Source organism: Mus musculus, chromosome 16 (genome assembly GCF_000001635.26).
Source record: "Mus musculus strain C57BL/6J chromosome 16, GRCm38.p6 C57BL/6J".
Classification (NCBI taxonomy): Eukaryota; Metazoa; Chordata; class Mammalia; order Rodentia; family Muridae; genus Mus; species Mus musculus.
Window position 1 is genome coordinate 17,137,280 of NC_000082.6, and position 17,461 is coordinate 17,154,740.

At 48.5% G+C, this 17,461-nt stretch overlaps 3 protein-coding genes, 1 long non-coding RNA gene and 1 pseudogene across 13 annotated transcripts in view; 3 read left to right on the forward strand and 2 right to left on the reverse strand.

The window, feature by feature from the left end:
* Gm6440 (predicted gene 6440) lies at window positions 9–444 on the forward strand (annotated as a pseudogene).
* On the reverse strand, window positions 1,785–10,523 carry Ccdc116 (coiled-coil domain containing 116). Of its 8 annotated transcripts, none has more exons than XM_017317158.2 (5): window positions 9,567–10,523; window positions 7,711–8,238; window positions 6,732–6,869; window positions 5,052–5,600; window positions 1,785–4,923 (listed from the first exon to the last, which is right to left on the reverse strand). In XM_017317158.2, exons 3-5 carry the CDS (start codon window positions 6,801–6,803, stop codon window positions 3,919–3,921), a joined length of 1,626 nt encoding a protein of 541 aa, XP_017172647.1. In that variant the 5' UTR covers window positions 6,804–6,869; window positions 7,711–8,238; window positions 9,567–10,523; the 3' UTR covers window positions 1,785–3,918. The 8 variants fall into 8 exon arrangements, with proteins under 8 accessions (XP_017172647.1, XP_006522773.1, XP_006522772.1 ...); XM_006522710.2 differs by lacking the exon at window positions 7,711–8,238 and having other exon boundaries at window positions 1,785–2,790; window positions 4,321–4,923; window positions 9,567–9,655; XM_006522709.4 differs by lacking the exon at window positions 9,567–10,523 and having other exon boundaries at window positions 1,785–2,790; window positions 4,321–4,923; window positions 7,711–7,794.
* Window positions 7,592–8,745, forward strand: LOC115488656. The gene is made up of 3 exons (XR_003951945.1): window positions 7,592–7,659; window positions 7,887–8,102; window positions 8,683–8,745. It is a non-coding gene; the product is annotated as an uncharacterized LOC115488656 (long non-coding RNA).
* Ydjc (YdjC homolog (bacterial)) lies at window positions 9,670–11,578 on the forward strand. Of its 2 annotated transcripts, none has more exons than NM_001378794.1 (5): window positions 9,670–9,867; window positions 9,954–10,113; window positions 10,319–10,418; window positions 10,515–10,695; window positions 10,877–11,567. In NM_001378794.1, the coding sequence occupies exons 1-5, from the start codon at window positions 9,704–9,706 to the stop codon at window positions 11,205–11,207; spliced, it is 936 nt and encodes a 311-aa protein (NP_001365723.1). In that variant the 5' UTR covers window positions 9,670–9,703; the 3' UTR covers window positions 11,208–11,567. The 2 variants fall into 2 exon arrangements, with proteins under 2 accessions (NP_001365723.1, NP_081216.1); NM_026940.4 differs by having other exon boundaries at window positions 9,688–9,867; window positions 10,518–10,695; window positions 10,877–11,578.
* Window positions 11,579–14,735: 3,157 nt separating this feature from the next.
* Ube2l3 (ubiquitin-conjugating enzyme E2L 3) overlaps window positions 14,736–17,461 on the reverse strand; it is a 49,498-nt gene continuing 46,772 nt past the window's right edge. For both annotated transcript variants that reach the window (XM_006522004.3, NM_009456.2), the window contains one exon: window positions 14,736–17,003. In XM_006522004.3, the coding sequence (XP_006522067.1) occupies window positions 16,849–17,003 (155 nt within the window). In that variant the 3' untranslated portion in view covers window positions 14,736–16,848. The remainder of the gene's footprint in view (window positions 17,004–17,461) is intronic.

Below are 17,461 nucleotides of genomic sequence, written 5' to 3' on the forward strand. Positions count from 1 at the left end.
ATGGGTTTCTGCTGAGGAACAAGTCGGTCAGGAAGCCGCGCCTCAGCCATGGCATTTAAAGATACCGGAAAGACGCCCGTGGAGCCCGAAGTGGCGATACACCGAATTCGAATCATGCTCACTAGCCGCAATGTGAAGTCGCTAGAGGAGGTTTGTGTGGACTTGATCAGAGGCGCCAAGGAAAAGAATCTGAAAGTGAAAGGACCGGTGAGCATGCCTACCAAGACTTTGAGAATCACTACCAGAAAAACACCGTGCGGTGAAGGTTCCAAGACCTGGGATCGTTTCCAGATGAGGATCCACAAGTGACTCATTGATTTACATAGCCCTTCTGAGATTGTTAAAAAGATTACTTCCATCTGTATTGAGCCGGGAGTTGAGGTTGAAGTCACCATTGCAGATGACTAAGACAACTGAATAAATCGACTTGTCAAATTTTGCTGGAAAAAAAAATGAAGCTGGGATAAAGTGCGGTTCTCTACCTGGCACAACTGGGAACCTTAACATACTTATGTTCAAAAGATGCAAAGATTGGCCAGTCTGGGTAGGAGGTCTCCATAGATAAGCAGTCTCAGGTTGCAAATGTGACAACCCCACCCCCACTCCTCAGGGATCATAGGCCAAGAGAGCAAAGGGATCAGAGACAGACACGGGGTTCTGAAGACAGGTTCTGAAGACCTTGTGAGTATGTTGGTGAAGACACACAGGGACTGGCTACAGGGACGCAAATCAACATTACTTGAGGTGACTCCAGGTTTATATAATTTTGGGGGAACTGAGGGTAGAAACATCCAGGATGGGCAAAGGTCATTGGCTGAGGACTTAGGGTCCTGAAATCATTAGCATGGGGAAACATTTCAGCAATCTCAGATGATCTTGAACTAACCGGGAGAAAGGAAATAGATCCTGTAATCTAACTAAGGCTACAGGACATTATGCACATAGAGGACGTGGGGGTGGTGGTGAATGCCCCAGACAAGGTCAGAGAAGGGGAAGCCCTGGCGCTGGCGGTCTCGGTTTGTTCCCATCCCATCACCTGAGTCGCCACAAATGGAAAACACCAAACAATCTTAGTTTAGAATCAACAAATGACACAACTGCTGAGTGTGGGATCTATCGTCCTAAACTCATCAACTATCCTATGTTGGAAATCTTCCAGTTGCTGGATCTGCCAGGTCTGACAGTTCTCAGTTTACATCTTGCTTCCTGTAGCTTCCACCTTGAGAAGTGGTTCTCAATCTGTGGGCTGCGTCCCTTTGTGGTCAAATAACCCTTCATAGGGGTCACCTAAGACCATCTGAATATCAGATATTTACATTATGATTCATAACAGCAAAATTACAGTTATGGAGTAACAAGGAAAATAATTTCATGGTTGGGGTCACCACATGAGAAACTGTATTAAGGGATATCAGCATCAGGAAGGCTGAGAATCACTGTACTAGAGTCTATACAGGGTGGAAGAGAATTCAAGTCTGGGTTGGGGTCTATCTATACAGCTATGGAGAATTAGCCATGTTGGGGTGAGACTTTGGTGATGGAGGTGTTGGGGGGGTCACTCACACTTCTGTAGTAATCATTCATCCATTCTCCTGTAAACCATAAAATCATTAATTCACCAAGTTGGACCATGTTAAAATCATTACTTCTGTATATCATCATTATATATCTTATATCCTAAAGAAAAGTTCATGTACCATCAGGGCTGGCTCACCTTGAAGATGCTATTTAGGGGCAGGCATCCAGGTGCAAGGGAAGAAGATAACACACCAGCACCAGACAGCTGTGTCCACCAACATGTATTTATTTCCATTTGGCTCTTTGGCTCCCTTGATAATACTAGCAGAGCTCCTCCTGAGCACCCAGTCATCCTGACCTTCACTCAGAACAGGGCTGGCTGAGTGGCCAGCTATTAGGATAGGACAGGAGTACTCTTTGTGGCTCACAGAGGCCTCATGGGGAGTTATTTGGGCTCATTACAGTGGTTGTATTCATAAAGTTCTCCAACTCATGCAAAGGCGGGCTAGGAGGTGTGTGCTCACCCTCAAAAAAATCTTTGGTGTCATCCTCCTTACTTCCTCTGTCCTCCTCTTCCTCCTCCTCTTCCTCCTCTTCTTCCTCCTCCTCTTCTTCCTCCTCCTCACCGTTCTCACCCTCTTCAGTGTTTTCCACTTTCTTGGTCTTGGAAGATCTAGAGCCGATACTAGCATTGGAGATTATAGAGTGCTTGGCCTCTGACAGGTTCATGTTAGGTGTCTGTTCCTGGCCTGTTCCAGGATCCTGAGAGTTGAGCAGCTGGTGGATTGGCAACTCAGGGTGGAGGGAGAGGTAGGACTCTGGAGACTGGTCCTGGTCTGTGTCACCAGTAAGCTCCGGTTGCATGGAGGAGGGTTCTGTGCTATGCTGGGTGGTGCCAATACGGGAGACACTACGTGGAGAGGTTCCTGACCTGGAGGCATGTCTTAGGGCCTGCTGTGACAACTCAGCTTCTTCCAACTTACGAAGAAGACAGGTCCAGTTGATGTCTGAGGACAGGCGGATGTGGGTACCCTTCACCTTCTTGAAGCCCAGAAAGATGTCCATGAGAACCTCAGTGATAGGAAAAGAGATGAAGCCAAGTTGCTTATTGAGGCTTTCCTCAAACTTGTACTTGCAGATAAGCAAGGAGACTGCCTGCTCAACCAAGAAGTTAGTGAGTTCCTCAAACCAGGGGTTAGAGATGTAGGACAAGCTGGAAACAGATGAGATGGCGGGCAGAGGCTTCTTCTTCGAAAACTTGGTGTTGGGGCTCTGTGCAACAGCCAAGGAGAGAAAAGGAGACGTTTAACCCTTGTCATCCCCCTGCTGCCCTGTGACATCATATTGCTACACCCACCTTGGCCGTTGTGCCAATCTTCCCCCATTACAGTCAGAGAAACCAAGCTCATCACACCAGGATACAGGCCTGCCACATCTGCCTACTGTAACATTCAGTCCATATGCTGCACCTGTCAGGTCTAGAGCAAGCCCAGCAGCCTGAGCAGGCTGTGTGCATGAAAGCTTGCACACAGCTTGTGTTCAGAAGGAATTACATCGGAGCCCTGATGATGGTAGGATGAGATGTCTAGAGACCTTCAAAGTCAGGCCATCTATGTCTTCATACACACTTCCTGACCAAGGTCCCCTTTATGGAGCAGAAAGTCTAGAGTCCTAAAGCTAGATTAGAGGACACTTGGCCTTAAGATACAGAGTTGCCCTCTTGGCAAAAACTCCTGTCCAGCTGGGTGGTGGTGGCAGCAGTGCCAGCAGCAGCAGCGGCTGAGGCGCATGCCTTTAATCCCAGCACTCAGGAGGCAGAGGCAGGCAGATGTCCGAGTTCCAAGCCAGTCTATTCTACAGAGTGAGTTCCAGGACATCCTGGGCTACACAGAGAAACCCTGTCCTAAAAAAGCAAGCAAACAAACAAGAAAATCAAACCATTAAAAACCTCATATCCATAAGAGAAATGTGGGAGGGCCTCTGAGGTTCACAAAAAATAAAATAAAATAAAATAAAATAAAATAAAATAAAAAACAAAAACACCACCACCAACAAAAACCCTGAACTGCAGGCATGGTGATGCATGCCTATAATCCCAGCATTTAGGGGGTTGGGAGGTAGAGGCAAGAGGATCACAAGTCCAAGGTCTTCCTCTACTATATAATGAATTGGAGACCAGCCTGAGCTTTGTGATACCCTGTCTCAGAAAAAAGAAAAAGAAAAAAAGAAAAAAAAAAGCAGGGTAAAAAATAGCCTTTATTAATCTTTGACAACATCTGGAAACTGGAAATAGATGGACAAGAACACCTGATTCCCAAGCAGCTTATCTCTACCTCAGAAGAGTTCTGCAATGCAGGGCAAGAGATCTTGTCCTTGGGCACCCGCCAGTAACAGTGGCTACTAGAAGTGGTGGGTAAAGGAGCCCCTTCCCTTCAGAGGTTGCTCTAACACCTCCAGCCCTGCTCTTGAGGTCACCTCTGGATGCAGTGTAGGAGGGGAAGTGGAAAAGCTTTTTCCCAAAGAAAGGAATGGGGGGAACAGAGGGAAAGGGAAATGGGAATGAAGACAGCAGGGGGAGGCAAGACGATGCTGGACCGGGCCCCTGAGGCGTCCCTGGCAGGAGGCCACCTCAACTGTGATCCCAGGGGCAGGCAAGGTGAGGTGCAGGCCATGACAGGGCTGAGAGATATGGTTGCAGTTTGAGGCCATAGCTTGTTTCTGCAGTTTGGGTTCAGAGTTAGGGGCCTCCTGCATGGAGTGGAATGAGGAGATAGGGACATTAGAGACTTGTGTAGGTGTCACCTTGAGCCTGAATCTGGTAGCCATCTGGACTGCATTAGGTGGGGAGCCCCTTCTGCCCTTGCTTTTTCTGTGAGATGTCTTAGGGCTGTAGGCTGTGGTGAGAGAATCACAAGGCTCTCCCCTAGCCTCCCTGTTGGTGGGTATGGAAGCCTTAGAGCTGGGCTGCAGAAGATCGGAGTTTCCAGGCAGATCTGGAATGGTCTCTGAGGTAACTGGGAAGAGGGGGAAGCCATTGTGACGGCAGGCATGGCTGAGCTTGTCTACAGCCTGGCTGACCACACGCTGCAGGGCAGGAAAGAGACGATGCTTAGCTAGGAAGTCCAGGGTATGATGGGGTTCCCTGAGTGGACAATAGGTAGGCAGGTTGAAGGGTCTTGGCTGGTTCAGCAGTGACTTCATCTCCTTGTTTAACTTTTGTTTGAGGAAAATCATCTCCTGTTCTCCAAGTCCCAACTCTGAAGTTTCAGGGGTGGCTGGACTGGAGCCCAATAGCCCAGAGAACCAAGACAGGGGCTGCTCCCGGGTCCACTGACTGCTGGTTTGGCTGCCCAGTGAGTCCCACAGCAGGGAATCCCTCTGGGAGCAGGATTGATTCAGGATTTTCTGCAAAAAGAAAGAAAGGCTGAGAGGTGACCACCCAGCCTAGAGGACCCCCCCCATCCCCTAAGCTCAGGCCCACCCTCTGCTCAGGCCCACTGTCTGCTAGCCTTAGCCATGGCACCAGATCTCACCCCTTTGTTTTCCAGTCGGAGTAGCCTCTTGAGGTTTTTCTCAAGCAGGAGTTTGTCCCTCATAGGTGGCAGTGAGCCTATGCCTCTGGCACCCAGGTCACTGTCTTGGCTGTGGGACCCCAGCCATCCAGCTGTGATGCTGCTATGGGAATCAGACATGGAACTGGAGCAAGATGGGTAATTGTTTGGGCGTCCAGCACACAGGGTGGGCCGAGCACGGTGCCGGTGCACAGTGTCGATGCTGGGTCTGGCTCGAGATCGATGCCTACTACTTGGCACCTCCACGGGGTCTTGAATATCCACCAGTGGCACGCCAGCCTCTGTCTTCATGGCAGCCAAACGTTCTGTTGCCTGCTCCACAACTGTCTGCAAGCTGTCCAGTACCTGACCCTCCGTGAGGAAATCCAGGAAGCCACCAAATGCCAGAGGGTGCCTAAAGTTTTGCTGGTGGCTTTGGTGCTCTGAGTATTGGTTCATTGATGGTAGGTGTGGTACACGCCCAAGCTTGCAGGTTGGCCTCATTTCTGGCAACAGGTGCTTCTTGGGCAGCTGCATTTGAACAGAGAGGCTCGTCATAACAGGCAGGATGGCCTGCAATGGGTAAGGAGCTGTCTTTGCAGTCATAACAGGCAGGATGGCCTGCAATGGGTAAGGAGCTATCTTTGCAGTCCTCCCAGGGTCCCATTAGAAGCTGGTTGATACTGAACAATGAAAAAACATTTTTTTTTAGGCTTGTTAATGCTGACGATTAAACCCAGGGTCTTGAACATGGTATGCAAATGTTCAACCACTGACGTGCATTTAAAACTTTTTTTTGTTTTGTTTTGTTTTTCGAGACAGGGTTTCTCTGTGTAGCCCTGGCTGTCCTGGAACTCACTTTGTAGACCAGGCTGGCCTCGAACTCAGAAATCTACCTGCCTCCCGGGTGCTGGGATTAAAGGCGTGTGCCACCACGCCCGGCCTTTAAAACCTTTTGAAACAATTCTTTGTGTGTCCACACGCCTCAGCTGGAGTGTTGCAGTCAAAGGACAGCTTGGTGTAGCTGGTTCTCTCCTTGTATTGTGTGGATCTCGGAGACGGGCTGATCACCCCCAAGTCAGATCATCAGTCTTACCCACTGAGCTCTTTCATCAGCCCTGAATTACATTTTAGAATCAGGTAATCCTGGGTTTGAATCCCACCCAGCTCTGAGACCTTTGGGATGTGTGACTATTCTTACAATAGCCCTAATTGAGGGCTTCACTGCAAAGTATGGGTCTATTAGGATTGCCCTGAAGGTTCCCAATGCCTATATTTCATATATGCCAGCCCTAGCTGGGAGACTAAGAAGTGGAATTCTGTGTTCATGGTGTGAAAGTGCAATTATGAGAGCCCTCCACCCTCTCTGGAGAGCCCTTCTTCTCTGTCTCTAGCACAGACCTACACTGTTGTCACTGCTGTGCTACAGTTGGGGACTTGAGCCTATGTCTCCAGATTGAGTCCTCCTTGCTCCTTTCTCAGGGCTCCTAGTCCACCCAAGTGCTATCTGGGGCTAAGGGGAGTGGGAAGTGAGTGATGAGGGCTCTGCAAGCAGGCATAAGGGAAGGTGACACTACAATAAGGATTCCACCAGATGACCTGGTGAGCTCAACTGGACACAAGAAAGCAGTGGCAAGTGGTGGGCCAGCTGGATATACTTACCGGGGCCACATAGGTGCTGTGAGCAGCCTCGTCGTCAGCCAGATATCCTGAGTGGTGGCGGCACCTCGCCATGATGAGGATAATTAAATTTGTTTTCTGCTTCCTTTTTCAGGTCCCACAGCACAGATGCAGACTCCTCTGTATGGGGCGGGGAAAGGAAGTAAAGATAGGTCCAGGCCTCCATGGACCCCTCATTCCCTGTACTTTTGTCTTTCAGACATCCCAACTTTCCCTGCTTGGACCGGTCACTCATCTGTGGACATTCCCAAATCGCTGCCTTTTGTTTGCAACTGTGTCTGGGTCGAAGTGTGTGTCCGGACTTCCTTCTTTCAGACCAGAGGCACCCTGGAGACCTCACCTGCTTACCAGAGTCTCTGCTGTGCTTCTAGGGGTTCGCTCACTCAGCACCCTTTAAAGCTCTACCGCACAGAGAACTGGAATCCTACCCCCTTAGCATCCTAGGATGCTCATTTACATACCTTATCCTGATTGGACAGAATCTGGCCTCTCATTCACTAGCCTCCCCGACACAATGGTTGGGGGAGGGGCCCAGATTGGCTCCTCCCCCACCCGTTGGATTTTTTTTTTTTCTGTCCAGCCAGCTAAGTATAGTTCTTGGGGATGGTTATATTCAGCCAAGACGTCTGAATCTGGGTCTTGTTTCTCTAATTCTCAGGGCGGAAGCGATAGCCTCAATTTGTGATTTAAACACCTTCCTCAGCTCATTCCTGGACCTCCCACTCCGTTGGCTTCCTCTTAAGGATCCCTTTCCCTCATCAATGCAGTGTGGACTAGGCCGCATCTTCCTTTTCAAGTGAAGAGTCCTGGTTTTCTGAACAGCCTAGTTCCTGCCCCTGCTTTTTCTTACTAATATGACTTAGCCCCTCAACACCAGCTCCTCATAATGGAGCTGAGGACCCTTCCACAAGTGAGTATTACAACACAGTTTACACTATATGGAAGCGCCATATAAACTCACCTCTACAGTTTTCCTTCCTCCCTTCAATCCTAGGAAGCCTGTCATTGCCAACATACCCACAGCAAGTCCATCCTCCCCTGCCACATTTTTTTCTTCCTTGTCTAACAGCTTCACTTCTTTAGGGCAAGAATCAAAGCAGTTAGCCCTAATCCCTAATAACCCCATTCCTGATACAGTAGGTGCTGTAGAGTTTTCTCCTCCCAATCTGTGGTTCTCAGCGTTCCATGGCCTCAGGGCCTCTGGCCTTTCCAAAAGCAGTTTCTCAGAGGGCCCCAGTGGCTGAATGACACCCGATGGTTCAACAGTCACTATGATCAGACACAGCAGTGTTTATGCCAAGAACTTGGCTGAAGGGTTCTTCGAGGCCTCCAACCCTTATGAAACGTCACCAGGTACTGTTACAATCAAGTTCTCTCCCTTCTGCCTGTCACGCAGGCATCAGGATTGAGGAGCCCAGAGCAGGTCAGGCTTCAACTTGTAGGGAAGGGTTCCTGCCCCATCTCTCTCATGAACCTTCAGGTCTCTTAGCTGTAAAACAGTAGTAAATTACCAATATCATGGGCTTGAATCAAGAAACAGACATCCTATAATGAATGCTTCTCAGTTGGCAGAATGCTTGCCTAACATGCATGAAGTCTTTGGTTTAATTTCCTGTGCCACAAAAACCAGGCGTGGTAGCACATACCTGTAGCTCCAGCACTGGACAGGTGGAAGCTCTAGGATCAGACGTTCAAGGCTAGCCTCAGCTGAATGAATAGTGAGGTCAGCCTGGTATACATAAGACTGTTTCAAAACAGTATCAAGACAGCCACATTACCATGTCACCATGGTGATTATAGGTAAGTCATGGATAAGGAAGCTTACTGGACAAAGTCCAAAAGTGAGGTGACGGATGTAAGCATTGCCTTAAGCTCAAGGTGAAAGTGAACTAGTGCTTTCTTGAGTAAATCTGCCAGTTTTCTTGTTGTTTAGAGCTTTTGCTAAGAAAAAGCCTCCCCTTGGGAGAATCAGTGAGGAACAGACTGAAACAAAGAAGAGCAGCATTACAAGAATGAAATAACTTGGCATCATCATTGAGTGATGGAGAAAGGTAGGTGGCTGGTTTTTTTCTCAGAGAAAATAATGGAAGGACAATATACTGCCCAGAAACTTAGTAATGATAAACACTGAGAAGAGCAAGGGGAATTTCTCTTGAATATATTTCTCCTTTTCGACATTAAAAAAAATTACAGTTCAAAAATAAAAAAATGAGCTAGAGAACTCAGTGGTTAGGAAAGCTTACAGTTCTTGCAAAGGACTGAAGTTCGGTTACCAGTATGCGTTCACATTGTGGATCAAAACCAGGCGCGCATGCACACACGCGCACACACACACACATATGCGTGTGTGTATTTATGTATGTATATATATATACATATATATATATATACACGTGTATACACGTATATACATATATATGTGTGTGTTTATATATACTATATATATACACACACGTGTATACACATATATACATACATATGTATATATACATGTATATATACATAAGTATAAACACACATATATATGTGTGTGTATTTATGTATGTATATATATATACTATATATACACACACACGTGTATACACGTATATACATACATATGTATATATACATGTATATATACATAAGTATAAACACATATATGTGTGTGTGTGTATTTATGTATGTATATATATACTATATATACACACACACGTGTATACACGTATATACATACATATGTATATATACATAAACACACACACACACACACACACACACACACACACACGAACAAAAAAATAAAATTTGCAGAGCGTTAGCAGGACATTCAGAGACCTCTAGGTGGCGAGAACAATGGCGGCTTGCAGCCGCATTTAGGCGTGTGCGTCGGGGTGGGGCCTCGGCAGCGTTCGAGGGCGGGGTCTGGATGCTCCAACCTATTCCCTCTGCTCTCCAGCCAGGGTTTGGCAGCCATGGCTTTTCCCCGCGTGCGGCTGGTTGTCACCGCTGATGACTTTGGTTATTGCCCGCGGCGCGATGAGGGCATCGTAGAGGCCTTCCTGGCAGGAACTGTGACCAGCGTGTCACTGCTGGTTAACGGCACAGCCGCAGAGAGTGCGGCCGAGCTGGCCCGCAGGTGAGGGCGGTCCCCTACAGGACCCGGCTGGTTTAGGGGCTCCCACTTGGTGGCAGCCGGTGATCGCTCTCGCGCTCTGCCCGTAGGCACAGCATTCCCACGGGTCTTCACGCCAACCTGTCTGAGGGCCGTCCGGTGGGCCCGGCCCGCCACAACGCCTCGTCGCTCCTCAGCCCCGAAGGCTTCTTTCTCGGCAAGATGGGATTTCGGGAGGCTTTAGCGGCTGGAGACGTTGCTTTGCCCCAGGTGCGGAGACGTGGCTGCAGGGGAATACTCATCTTGATCTTCAAATCTCAGCCCAGAGGGTATCATGGAAGTCGTTGGGTCAAAAGCGGATGCTGGGTATACTCTCTAGTTCAAAGGCTGGAGCAGTCGCATCGTGGCACCAGACGGAGCTCCTAGTTTTGTGGCTGCTTCCCGAAGCTCATAGTATCTGTGCCCCTCCCTTCAGGTGCGGGAGGAACTAGAAGCTCAACTCAGCCGCTTCCGGGAGTTGCTGGGCAGGTCCCCCACGCACGTGGACGGTCACCAGCACGTGCATGTGCTTCCAGGTACGCGGCTTGATACTCCCAGGGCGGGGGGTGGGGCTTCTTTCCTGGGTTGATGGGAGGTCGATGGAGACTCCCCTCTGCGCCCACCCCTCCAAGCAGGCGTGTGTCAGGTGTTCGCCGAGGCGCTGCAGGCGTACGGGGTCCGCTTCACACGGCTGCCGGCAGAACGTGGCGTGGGCAGCTGCGCGTGGCTCGAAGCGCCAGCGCGCGCCTTCGCCTGCACGGTGGAGCGCGATGCCCGGGCCGCAATTGGCCCCTTCTCTCGCCACGGCCTGCGGTGAGCATCAGCCTTCCCAACTACATCCAACCCTGCCACGTCCCCAAAGATCCCAGTTTTGGTTGGTTTTTCTCAACCAAAAAAAAAAAAAAAGTTAGGAGTTGACCTACTGTCCTGCTCCACCCTCTGCCTATCCCGACCGGTCCTTGAGGCAACACCTCTGATATCCTGGCACTCACAGGTGGACCGATGCCTTTGTGGGCCTGAGCACTTGTGGCCGGCATATGTCAGCTCACCGAGTCTTGGGGTCACTGGCGCGGGCCCTGGAAGATATCCCTGCTGGCCACGCCCTGACTGCCGAGCTGATGGCACATCCCGGATACCCCAGTGTGCCTCCAGCAGGGGGCTGCGGTGAGGGCCCAGATGCGTTCTCTTGTTCTTGGGAGCGGCTGCATGAGCTGCACGTTCTCACAGCACCCACTTTGCGGGCTTGGCTGGCCCAAAATGGTGTGCAGCTCTGCGCCATTGATGACCTGGATTCCAAAAGGCCTGGGGAAGGGGTCCCCTTGTGAGGCAACTCTGGAACCTTTCCTGGAGCCTTCCTCACTCAGACACCGAAGGCCAGCTACAAACTGCCTAAAACTATGGAGGAAGGCCAAGGCTAAAGTTCCAGTTCAGTCAGGCCTTGGAGCAGGGTCTGACTTCCTAGAGTGAAAAGCCACTAAATCCTGTTTCCAGGTCCTCTAGGCTGAGTAGTGAGTAGTAGGCCGACCTTGGGCAGCCTTACCTGGCTGCAGGGAGGCCCAGTCTGTGACATCTGGACGTAAGGACAGCTGAGCGATTATTTGGTGCCAGTTCGTGTTGTAGTTACAACCACTTGTTTAAGAGCAATGGGAAGAGGCTGGTGTGTTAATAAAATAATGTCTTTCAGATTTGGCTGGTTTATAAAGTGTCCAGGTATCCTTCAGAGAAATAAGAGTGGGCACAGAGAACTCCTTAGAGGCTCAGACCAAGACATACAAAAACATCTTTACATTCCAATTCTGCACATGCTTATATGTTTTAAATCCTTTTTTAGAAAAATATTACATACACTTGTTTGTGTTGGGGGAGTAATATGCGTACCATGGCACGTGTTTTCTTTTTGAGATGGATAGTATCTTACCACATTGCTCAGACTAGCCTTCGAATCCTAGGCTCAAGGGGTTGTCCACCACCACCGACTTGTTGAGACTGCAAGCACACACCACTGTGCCCTAGCCATGACTACATTCTTTTCTTAAACAAACATACAAACAAAAATGTATTCCGTGGCTGGTGAGATGGCTCAGCAGTTAAGAGCACTGACAGCTCTTCTGAAGGTCCTGAGTTCAAACCCCAGCAACCACAGCTCACAAACATCCATAACAAGATCTGACACCCTCTTCTGGAGTGTCTGAAGACAGCTAGAGTGTACTTACAGATAATAAATAAATGAATTTTTAAATGTCTTTATTTATATGATGAGTACACTGTATCTGTCTTCAGACACACCAGAAGAGGACATCCGATCCCATTATAGATGGTTTTGAGCACCATGCGGTTGCTGGGAATTGAACTCAGGGCCTCTGGAAGAGCAGTCAGTGTTTTTTAATCGCTGAGCCATCTCTCCACCCCCATTCTTTTTTCTTTCTTTCTCTTTCTTTCTTTCTTTCTTTCTTTCTTTCTTTCTTTCTTTCTTTCTTTCTTTCTCTTTCTTTCTTTTTTTTTTTTTTCAAGACAGGGTTTCTCTGTATAGCCCTGGCTATCCTGGAACTCACTCTGTAGACCAGGCTGGCCTAGAACTCAGAAATCCGCCTGCCTCTCTGCCTCCCAAGTGCTGGGATCAAAGGCGTGCGCCACCATGCCCGGCCCTTCTCTTTCTTAAGGGAGGGGGACAAGATTCATTAGGGTGCTCTGGGGAGGCACATGATAACCATAATTTTGATTTAAAAAGAGGTTATCTGGGGGGAGGGGCAGCAAGATGGGCTCAGTTGGGTAAAAATCCTTGAGTTTGATCCCTGGGATTCTGGTGGAAGGTAAGAATCAACTTCTAAAAGTTGTCCTCATCTGGGTGCCACAAACCCACACAGACTTTATATACATGCTATAGAAGTCGTTTTAGTTGTCTTGGGAAAAAAGTAATCTGTTATATGTAAGCCATTTCAGGGGACAGATGGAAAAAGGAGTGTTACATTTCCCCAGGAAAGTAGTCTTCTGCTGACATGATAAACTAGGATTCTAGCGATGTCTGATGACGTATGGATGCTCTGTGGGCAGTAGGGAGTAGAAGGGAAGAGCACACCTCACACTGTTTCTGAGGATGGAAAACATGATCCTCCTTTTGGTAGTGGGGACTGAGTCTATAGTTTCACACACGCATGCTAGGCAAGACAGCTGGGCTGTCTTTGATACTCATATTGCCAATGATGACACTGAACTTCAGGTCTTTCTGCCTCCACTTCTCAAATGCTGGGATTGCAAGTGTGCACTGCCCGTCAGTCCCAGGTAACATGGTTTTAGGATTAAGCCCAAGGCTTCCTATCAACTAAACTACACCTCCAGCCCTTACATGTCCCAGGCCCCCACTAGACTTAGAAGTGGGAGTTGTAGAGCGGGGCTTTGAACTTGACATGACTTACATCCATCCTGCAGCTGGGGGCTGGGAGGAAAGGAAGCTCTCTCTCATTTGGCCTGGTAATGGCCTGGTAAGACTTTGTGGCTTTCAGAAGGAATGGCTCCTCCTCTCTTGCCTTCATTCCCTTGATAGGCTCCAGTCTATTATAACCTTCCTGGACCTTGGCCTGGGCAGGTTCAACTCTGCAATGTCTGTGACCAAGTTTTCTATTCACTTCCTCATGTTTCTAGAGACAGCTCTTGGAGTGTGACTACAGCGGAGTGCTCAGAAGGCTTTGCCGAGTTCTGTTCTGCTGGGATACTGCCCAGCTTACAAACGGAAAATCAGTGTGATCTAGGCCACACTGGAGGAAAAGGAAGGTCCCCTGAAAGCTTCCTTCCCTGCACCTTGGGCATAGCACTGGGTATGTGGTCTGTACTCTGTTTTCCCAGGATTGCTGTCTGAAGAACTGAACTGTGTAGTCATCCAGGAAACGCCATTCACCAGGCATAGCCTGGGCTGGGCACCCTGTTGCAGTCAATCTCTTCCTCAGCCTTATTCTCTGTAGTAGTACTGAGAGTAAAGGGGTAGTACTGTTTGCTCACACTGGACATGAGCAGGGCAGGAAAAGCCAAACTTGACTTCTCCCTCAACTAGACTGCACAGCATGTTGTGTGGGGACACATCTCGTAGGGCTAGAGAAAACGACACACCAAATAAAAGTTGAGTGCCTTACAAGCTGCTTACTCAGCAGTGGGGGAACCATGGGTCTTTGGCCACAGGAGCCTTGGGAGTAAAAGGTAAGGATAAAGGGGATATGGGACTTATGAACTATGCACTCCCTTGAGAAACATGCTGGGGAGGGAGAGTGAATGAAGGAGTATGATTGGAAGTTCAAACCCAGCAGTGCCCCAGGAATGTTTGGAGGCAAAGGTAACATGACATTCTAGGATGTATTCCTACAAGATCGGCAGATACAACTAAGAAGGTACCCTCAATTCCATCTGGTGCCCACATGTCACAGGCCTGTGCCCAACTGAGGTTAATGCATGCTGTAGTGCCTTAGCAGTAGCTCTCTGGGAACCTCAGAGAGTCTCCAGATAATGACTAGGATTCAAGGAAAAGGCCTAAGATATATAATCTTGCGTTCTGAGACCTTGATCAATCCTCTCTTCTTGACTTGTTCTTCTCAACTTTGCTAAATTAAGTTCATACTTTCTTGGAGCTACAAGGATGGAAGTAACAAGGGGCCAGTCTCCTTGATAGCCATGGGGTCTCTTGAGATTTTCCCAGTGTTGACTCCCCTATCTACTTCTACCTGGCAGACAGAACCACCTGTACACCTCTTTTAGAGGCTGAGAAGTGGAGGAAAGATTAGAGGCCCAGTCACTACTCTCTAGTCTCCAAATAGCCGCTCCCCACCCCCCAGCAATGGCCATCCCCAAAGAAACCCATACACCCAATCTAATGTCTGAGAACATTTTTATTAAGGACAGAATGGGGTCACAGCATCTTAGAAAGCCTATTCTCTGCCATTGTGGGAAGAGCAGGACGAGACCCGGGCACTTCAAGGAACCAGGGGGATGTGGATTCCTGAGCCAGCTTGGGTCAGGCGTGGGTGGCTGCTCCACAGGTCTCCCTGCCACCTTGCTCAAAGCCTGCTCAGGGCAGGGCTGGACAGGACAAGGCATGCAAGCCCAGAGGGACACCACTGACTCCAAGGCAGGGCAGGCCATGGTTGTCAACAATGGGGCTGAGAGTCCCTGAGAGGGGCTGCTGGCATAAGAGTACCCTCCCATAGTGAGCAGAGAGCAGTGACGGGTAACAGGCAGGTAGAGCTAAGCAATGAGACAGCTGGACTATCTCTAGATTCAGAAAAGCAACATGAACAAAATGGTGGTTTGCTTCGACAATTCTGACAGAGTTTGGCATTTTATTACAAATCTGAATATGAGTGAAATAAAATCCATTGTCACTTTTCTGCCAATGAAGAGACAGATGTAGAAACACAGGCCCAGGGCTCTGACCATCCTGGGCATATGGAAGTCTCCAGAAACCTGCCCCATGCATAACTTGAACTAAAGCATAGTTCATTTATGCATCACAGGAGCCAAACACTTGGAAAACTAAATAGTGTTACACTGCCTGAGAGGACATGTCTTACTTCTTTTATAGGCAAAACCCAGAGCTGTCTCCCAAGTCTGTAAGCCTAGGTAGCCCGGAAGTTATAGAACTAAGGTTAAAGCAGAAAGCAAGGTTTCTTGAGGCAATCTTCTCCACAGGATTAGACCCCTAGTAGCAGAAGTGAGTTGGTGAACATGGGCAGTCAGGCCATCAGCTTCCTCAGGGTGTCACTACTGCGTCAAGGACAGTCCGTCCCACTTCCCTTGAAAAGACATTTAACATTCAAATCTTGACAGAGTTCATTTGATGATAAATTCTAAGCTCAAATTTTATTTCTACAAAAAAAAGGCAATCAAAACAATATAAAACACACTGAAAGGATATTGAGTGAGCTTCAAGTGGAGCCGGACTGGAAAGGTTTGGAGTCCAGAGGGAGGGAAAAGCCACCCTGTTCCTGGGCTGTCCCAGCAGCTGCTCTGAGAGAGGCAGAGCCATCGTGGCTGACCCCGCTGAGGGTAAGCCGTGAGGAGGGTGGCAGTGGTGGCCTGCTGTGCTCAGGAGTGGGAGCTCTCCTTGGCACATCCTATCAGAGCTTGGTGGTAGAGAAGCTTGAAATTTCAAAAGAATATTCTGGCCTTTTTTTTTTTTTTTGGTCTGTGATGACCAGGTCTACCACAGCTTCAGGAAGGGCTGCTGACTGTGAGAAGTCCATCACACAAGCGCACTGTATTCTCTGCTGGCAGACCCTCCCTCCAAGGTCACCACAAACCTGCTATAACAGGTTCCCTGCAGAGACCCAGCCAGCACAGTCTGACTACAGATAGGGACCATGGGGGTCTGTCTGTCGGGTCTATTATTATTGTGGAAACCCTTTGCTAAAATTTTACGTAAAGACGGCTTCTCTTTGTTTGCATGGATGTTCCTTTGGGACAGGGCATTGATACTGTTTTATAATTTTTTAAAGACATCACTAAGCTGGAATGGGGTGCGTGAGCTACTCATTACCCACAGGCAGTGTTGGCACAGGAAACGTTGTCAGTGCTGCGGCCACCTCTGTGGGGAGCTGGGGCCTTGGTCTGTGGAAGTGGGAATCGAAAAGTGGGGAGAGGGGAAGGGGGAAGAAACCACAACAACCTTTTTCTTTAAACCTTCTGGGCTAACTGCAACTTTGAGTAAATTTGGGCAAGAAAAGAAATGCCATTCTTTTGAAGTAGACTAAAGCAGTGATTTTTAAAACAAAGCAAGCAGAACTAGAACATCTGAATTTTTTAATCCTTCTTTACAGGTTACCTAGACCACTTTTGATTAAGAAAACTGTAGAAAGTTAGTAACTGCCACAAGCGGACGCCAGTTGGTGGCACGTGTCAATTTCCACAGAGTCCTGCTTTGCGGGGTGTCTGAATGCACTGCTCGGGGTCTCTGCTCAAACTTGCTGGAATCACTCATGGCAGATTTTAGTCCACAGGTCGCTTTTCCCCATATTTCTTTGTAAACTCTTCAGCATTCTTACAGAATTTTTTACGGTCCTTAGAGTATTCTTCAGCTAGGTCAGCCCGGAGTGGGTGCTCAGGCTGGGGGTCATTCACCAGTGCTATGAGGGACTGGATTACTGCGAAGAGAAAGATAAGGCATTGGGGTTAAAATGGACTCAAATAGCACAGGCAAGATGCTACTAATCTCAGGAGAGAGAGAAACTGAAACTTCTCCCTACACTGACTCAAACCCAGCTCGCTCCCTTTTTCTGATTTGTAGTTAGAAATCACAATTTCTTGAATTCCTGACCCTTCTGAGTTTTGGGTTACAGCCCAATGCCACTATATTTGTTTCTATGAAGTCAGGGTGACTCCATACACAGCACATTCTGGCTGGCTCTGTACCAAGTGAACTATGTCTCATGCCCACAAATGTGTTTTAAAGACAAAGTGGCCTTCTGTGTATTCAAAATTCTGACCACCAGAACTCAACTTCTGTAATCAGGAGAGACAGATTACAGCTTAGTTAGCGGCTGACAGATCCCAGCCTCACCTTGGTGGGACACACATTTTACTGGTGAACTGTCATGTGCTG